The sequence below is a fragment of the Mizuhopecten yessoensis genome, unplaced genomic scaffold, assembly GCF_002113885.1.
Source record: "Mizuhopecten yessoensis strain PY_sf001 unplaced genomic scaffold, ASM211388v2 hete_36182340, whole genome shotgun sequence".
In the NCBI taxonomy this organism is placed as follows: domain Eukaryota; kingdom Metazoa; phylum Mollusca; class Bivalvia; order Pectinida; family Pectinidae; genus Mizuhopecten; species Mizuhopecten yessoensis.
The window spans coordinates 1-6,187 of NW_018485603.1; the positions used below are offsets into that span (position 1 = coordinate 1).

General features: G+C 35.7%; 1 protein-coding gene across 1 annotated transcript; it reads left to right on the forward strand.

Moving 5' to 3' along the window:
- Nucleotides 1-506: 506 nt before the first annotated feature.
- Nucleotides 507-5,784, forward strand: LOC110444862 (Fanconi anemia group D2 protein-like; the record flags this gene model as incomplete). The annotated part of the gene is made up of 5 exons (XM_021489216.1): nt 507-545; nt 1,729-1,878; nt 2,768-2,914; nt 3,198-3,299; nt 4,057-5,784. Coding segments are annotated over 5 exons (519 nt in total), but the record flags the coding sequence as incomplete, so codon positions are not given.
- Nucleotides 5,785-6,187: the final 403 nt, after the last annotated feature.

Below are 6,187 nucleotides of genomic sequence, written 5' to 3' on the forward strand. Positions count from 1 at the left end.
GTCTGTCGGACCTACATGTTCTCAAGTTTTCAAAACATTATCTTCTCTTCAAGCCCATGTTCACTAGAACACTCCATTTTTAGCACTCAATCATTATTAGCTCACCTGCCATATCATTCCTTGTAAAGTGTGTCAGGACCCAGGCTTTCTGTCCTGGACCAGGAATGACAAAAAAAAGTTCGGCTCTTGAGATGGAAGTGCTTGATCATGTGTTGATAATTCAAAAGTGTGACAGCCCATCTTGAGAGGGGGTCGTAGTGGCTGTGTGGTTAAGGCGTCTGACTGTCTACAATCACTAGCCCTCCACCACTGGGTCGTGGCTTCGAGACTGAGGTGGGGCAGTCGCCAGGTACTGGCCATAGGTCAGTGTTTTTTCTCTGGGTACTCCAACTTTCCTCCACCACCTAAACCTGGACGTTAAATGACCATAGCTATTAAAAGGAAGTAAATCACAAACAAAGAAACCCATCTTTAGTGATATTTCAAAGTTTCATTTATATTTTTAGGCTTTTGACGGAAGAGTCCTTCTTGGAACAGCTCTCAAGGTATGGACGAAAAAATATTTTTTTATATATGCGTTCATATTTTAACTTAACACTGGAAAATATCATCCATTCGTATGTCATTCAAATGAATTATGAAAAGGGTACAATGAAAAAAAAAATGTGTGCAGTTTTTACTAGCAGAACAAGGTTTTGTTTTGTTATCATCTTTATAGAGTTTCATAACAAGGATTTCATATAATCTTTATTAAAAAAAAGGAAGAAAGAAAATAGAATCAAAGAAGAAAGTAATACCAAGGAAACACTTGGACAGTTAACATTTTGTATCACCCTTCAAATGAAAGGTAAATATATTGTATTAGTACAGGTGCCTGCATGATGATGTGTTGATTAATCTCAATATACCTGTATCTCCCACACAAGGGATGCAGCGCAGAGTAATAAGGTCACTGACCTTCACCTCTTGGCTAAATAAGTGAAAATGTTTTAATTAAATCTTCTGTGTTCTATAGCTTTTTTTCAAATGTTAAACATTTCATAATGGAAATTTAAAGTATATCTTCATCACCCTATATTCATTTCTAGGACTTCAATTTTAGTTGCCTTAATTTTTTCTGGGGCATGACTTAGATACCATTATGTAATATGTGATGAATATAAAATAGAAAATTAACATTGCAGTGGTTGGGTTCTTCTCATAACTCAATGTTTGATATGCATATTGGCTAAATAAAAAAAGTACATTTGTTTCTGTGCTTTAAATCAAATCTCTAATCACTTACCTAGTAGGAGCAAAGAGGAAAGGTATGTTGCAAATTTCAATGTCAATATCACAACTGAAAGTAGACTTGGTGTAAAATGGGCATGATTTTAAAGTTTCACACAATTTATGTCTTTTGATGTGCATGCCGTGCAACTCACAATGTTGGAACAGATATGAGAGTCGGATAAGTTCAGAAATGACAAAATCTGGAAAATATCGTAGGTGTATTGTAACCTCCAAAAATATTGTGTATCATAATACTGTATTCAAAACAATGTGATACATCGTCGCACGATATTGTTGCAGCCCTATTACCTAGTGTTCTCGATTTCAATTGTTGATGTAATGGTCTGTACAAAAACCTTGTGCTATCTGTTAACATCAGCTAGACGCGTGGTCAGGATGTCTACATAGCATATTTGGTTTCTTCAGGATAATATGGTTACCTGGTGTTTGTTTCAGTGTGGTCGTCAATTCCTAGACATATTTCTGCGACAAGGAATGCCACTCTTGGATAACATGTTCCGGTCACACAGAGATGATGTCCAGAGTCTGCTAAAGAACTTACAGCTTAGTACACGTGCACTCCACCACATGTGTGGCCATTCAAAGGTCAGTACAGGTGCACTCAAACTCATGGGTATACAAAGCTTTGTTGACCATATGTGGAGCACAAACATTTTCACAAACTAATATTTCAAAAGAAAAATTTGAAATTAAGAAAATGAAATGATTTGCATGAGTTGCTTATAGGGATTCATATTGATAACCTGTACATCTTCAAAATAATGTTCTGAATTACAATTAGAATGTGAAGGAAGCTAAACATTGCATCTGATGACCATATTTGAAATTTGAAAGCTTGGCTAGGGTCAAAGGTAAACAAAAGCTAAAATTAATAAAAAAATAAATAATAAAAAATGAGTAACCGATGACCTTGACCTATTTTCAAGGTCATAGGAGTCAAATATATTAATAACTTTAATAAAGAGCCATGAGACTTTGGAAACATGTATATCAGTAGTATGGACATCTTTTCTTAGTCCTCAGATAATAACTCTGAATTTCTTGAGATCTCCATCATATAAACATATCTATGCCTGCTGGGCATGAAGAATAGATCACAAGCATGCTAGGAGAATAAGCTCGGAGATCTGGCCCCACCTTTAGGGGCATATTCTTAGATCATTCTATGAAATGATTGGAATCCCAACCCTATAACTATACAAGATGTATACTGATCTAACTATACACGCATGCATACGGATCTCAACCAGATTTGCTATGAAGCCAGAGAGACAGAGGCTGAAATGGGAAATATATTTACAATACTACTTTAATGAGAATATGTTGCAATGATTGCCCAAATATCCAAAAACAATACAGGCCCTTTGGGCTTCTTTTTAGTAAGATGAGATAGTGTGTCAGTAAAGCCAAAGTTACACAGAGAAACTAGGCCAATGATTCATTGTTCATGTGTGACTTTGTCATCTACTTACAGATAATGAAAAACTTGGCATTGACCAATCAGGTGCCATTCCTGAAGAAAAGTCTGGAAGCATTTGTGTACAGGGTCAAGGTCATGCTTACAGTCAACAAGTGTTTGGAGGCATTCTGGCTCGGCAACCTCAAAAACAGGGACCTCAAGGTGAGGCACTCTACAACTGCGTCTGTCAGACTTTGTTATGTTGAAGTTGTGGGTAAAAAAAGTCATAACACAGTCTAAAAGGGGAACAACAGATAACTTTAATAATGATGTGGCTTCTGAGATATATAAAGTTTATGATGAAACGCTTTACATTGAATACAATGTGGTTTTACCAACTTATGAAAGAAACATGAAGCTCAACTTGAACTTTTCAAAATGATGTTTTTACATTGCACTTATGTTGATAAATTGATTTGTGACATTGCGTCGTTTCCAATAACAGGGTGAGGAGATAATGTCGCAGGCGTCTGTCGTGGAGGAGAGGAATGAAGATGAGAGCGATGAAGAAGAAACTGTTCCAGAGGATGAGGAAGAAAGTGATGTGGTATGTCCTCTAAGTTCTGGAGATCCATACCATGGGAAAGTTTTACAGAATTACTAAACTGTCCCATGATTTTCGCCCAATTTCTATTGTTTTTCCCACTAAACATCACATTATTATATCACCACAGTGAAGTTAGGGGAGGTATACTTATACAGGATGTCTGACTGCCCTCCATCCATGTGTAGACACTATTTTGTCTCTTCATGAAGAATATGACTCAGTTTTAATGAAAGCTTATGTAGCTCATCATCAGATCTGTGTATATGTGACATGTTATCTCCATCAGTGTTACCCAATAACAGAGTTTTGGACCTATATTTTGTATCCTTGAGGGTTCTTAATTGTGTAAAGAGGATAGCTGCCCTTGGAGCTGGTCCAAAACACGAGATTTGATCATGATTCAACTAAATTTGCTATGAAGCATCTGTAGGACCAGGCTAATTCTGGTATAGTTTTCAGTTGGTTATTGCCCTTTAATCACTGAATAATTACTGCTTTACCTGTTCAACAGATAGCACAGACACAAACAAACTTCTGACCAGAGAATTTCCTCAATCTGAATACTCTCTTCATCGTAAAGAGAAGTAAGAGGGATTAGTTAGGCATTGCAGGTGACAAATATGATAGTTTGGCATAATGGGGCTCCACTAGGAAACATGTGCATAAGTATATAGACCAGAAACAGGGGGTTCTAGATATAGATAATTTGCAATTACGTGAACGATAATGAATTAAGTTTTAAACATGTTTGTTACAGGAAATGGATAACCAGAGTGAGGCAGGAAGTGACCAAACAAAAGAGAACAGTGATAACGAGTCCTGTAGCGAAATATTTTAAAGGGCAGATAACTCAGACAGAGAAGTTAACAGAACTTATAAAATGAGATCTGACAAGTGAAGAATTAAAAAATGTTTCAAAAATGGAATTGTTGTCGGCCAATCTGACAATTTAAACACAACACTGACTGCAGATTTAAGATTGAGAGACGCAATATACCAACCAGACAATGTGGAAGTCAAGAGTGTTCAGTGGAAGACAAAGACAAATTGCTAATAAGGAAGTAGTTACTAGCATAAATGTTACTGAGGCGTAAAGTGTCATCAAGTAATGACCAGAACTACTGACGAAAAATGTTCATGTCATTAAAAGAGAATCAATGAGTATAAGTTATCTGTTACATGTGTTATAAACATTGAAAAGGCAAGTTAAACCCCCTTTGGTCGAATGTGAGATATGGTGATAGTGTTCAGATCATTAATATTAAGTTCCTCTTGGTAGTATACACAAGGAAATCAATACATTTTGAATATTTCACTGGGCAGAACTTTTCTGGTGTAGAATGTTAATATTCCTTCATGATATGGTACAATATGTAGTTTTTTGCAGGATTTCCTTTATTACTGTTTTGCCAAATAATTGTGCAGTACAAATCTTCTCGACTGTCAACCCACACTTCACTGTCAAGGACATCCCAATGTATTTCTCTGACGATCACTTGTTTTACCTAATTGTCAATAGGCCATGATATGCATAGCTTACATTTTCATATTTCCCATGGTTTGCATCAGTTACAATAGAAACAATGTTCTTCATTGTGCTTTCAATATCATTGTCCTTGATGTCTCAAACTCTATAGGTAATCGGAATCTTTACCAAACCGGGTCACAGATATTTGTTGTTTGCGTGAAATAATATCCTTTACAAGTTTGTTTGTTGTTCCTGGCAGCAGTCAGGGTCATATGAAGGGAACAAGTTTGGTAACAAAATCATCATCAGTTGGGCAATGCAACACTTGGCCTTGTTTCATATAAAATACATAAAGAACGATACCTTTAAATTTGCCTTTTTCATCGATTTTGTTATTCTGAAAAGATATTTTGTCAATTGTCGCATTATCTGGTAACTTCGTGGCAAGATAAATCTTTGATAAATACACCTCCAGAATGCACAGGAAAGTGTAAAGTTCAAATTGCGTTGTATTTTTGTATAACAAATGTCTCACCACTTCAAAATTGATAATTATTTCTTCCGACATCAAAACATGCTCCGCATAAAACACGTCATGTTATCGCCCTATAGTCAAGCACAAATAATAGACGTTTTATATATAATAAAGGTAAGACGAGATTTTAAAGCATGATCAGTAATCTGGATAGAGCAGTCAGGTAGGTAAATCATTCCATATTGGCAATGACTGTTTGGTTCTCTGCATCCTAACCTGCACATTGTATAGTAAACATGTTCATTGTATACATAGTAGCATTATATTTCATTATATATGGTTATAAATGTATTTATGAAATTTGCTGTAATTTGTAAAACTTTTTATTTGTTGAGAGATGATATTTGTGATGAAATGTTAAATGTACTGTGATTGTTGTGCTGTGAAGTTTTCAGATGAATTGACTAGTGTTTAAGATTATGCATGATGATTGCATATGGTTCATGTATGAGCTTATTTTGTTGAAATAAACATGTATTATATACTGTTTGTATGTCTTCGTGCTGACTTTCATTGTCCCATTTTAGAATTCTACCATTTTGAAGATAAATTGTCTCTTTCTTGTCATGAATCTGACAGTCCAACAAGTCCCCTATAAGATGCTATAGTCTCCTAAAACTCCAACCCTTGATAAGTCACGGATATAGGCCCGAATTCAAATCGAAAACCATACATGTTATTAGAATATATCGAACTTGTATGTATATCACCTTATAGTACCATTATAAAATGGTGCACGACGACGTTAACATACGGCCTATTCGTTTATGCGGAACAAACGGTTTGTCCGTTTTTAAATGTAACAATTTCGGTTATAAATACTAGCGGACTTGCAATGTTTTTGCAAGGCTTTGTCAAGGCTCGCCTGAAAGCAGCATCAGATTA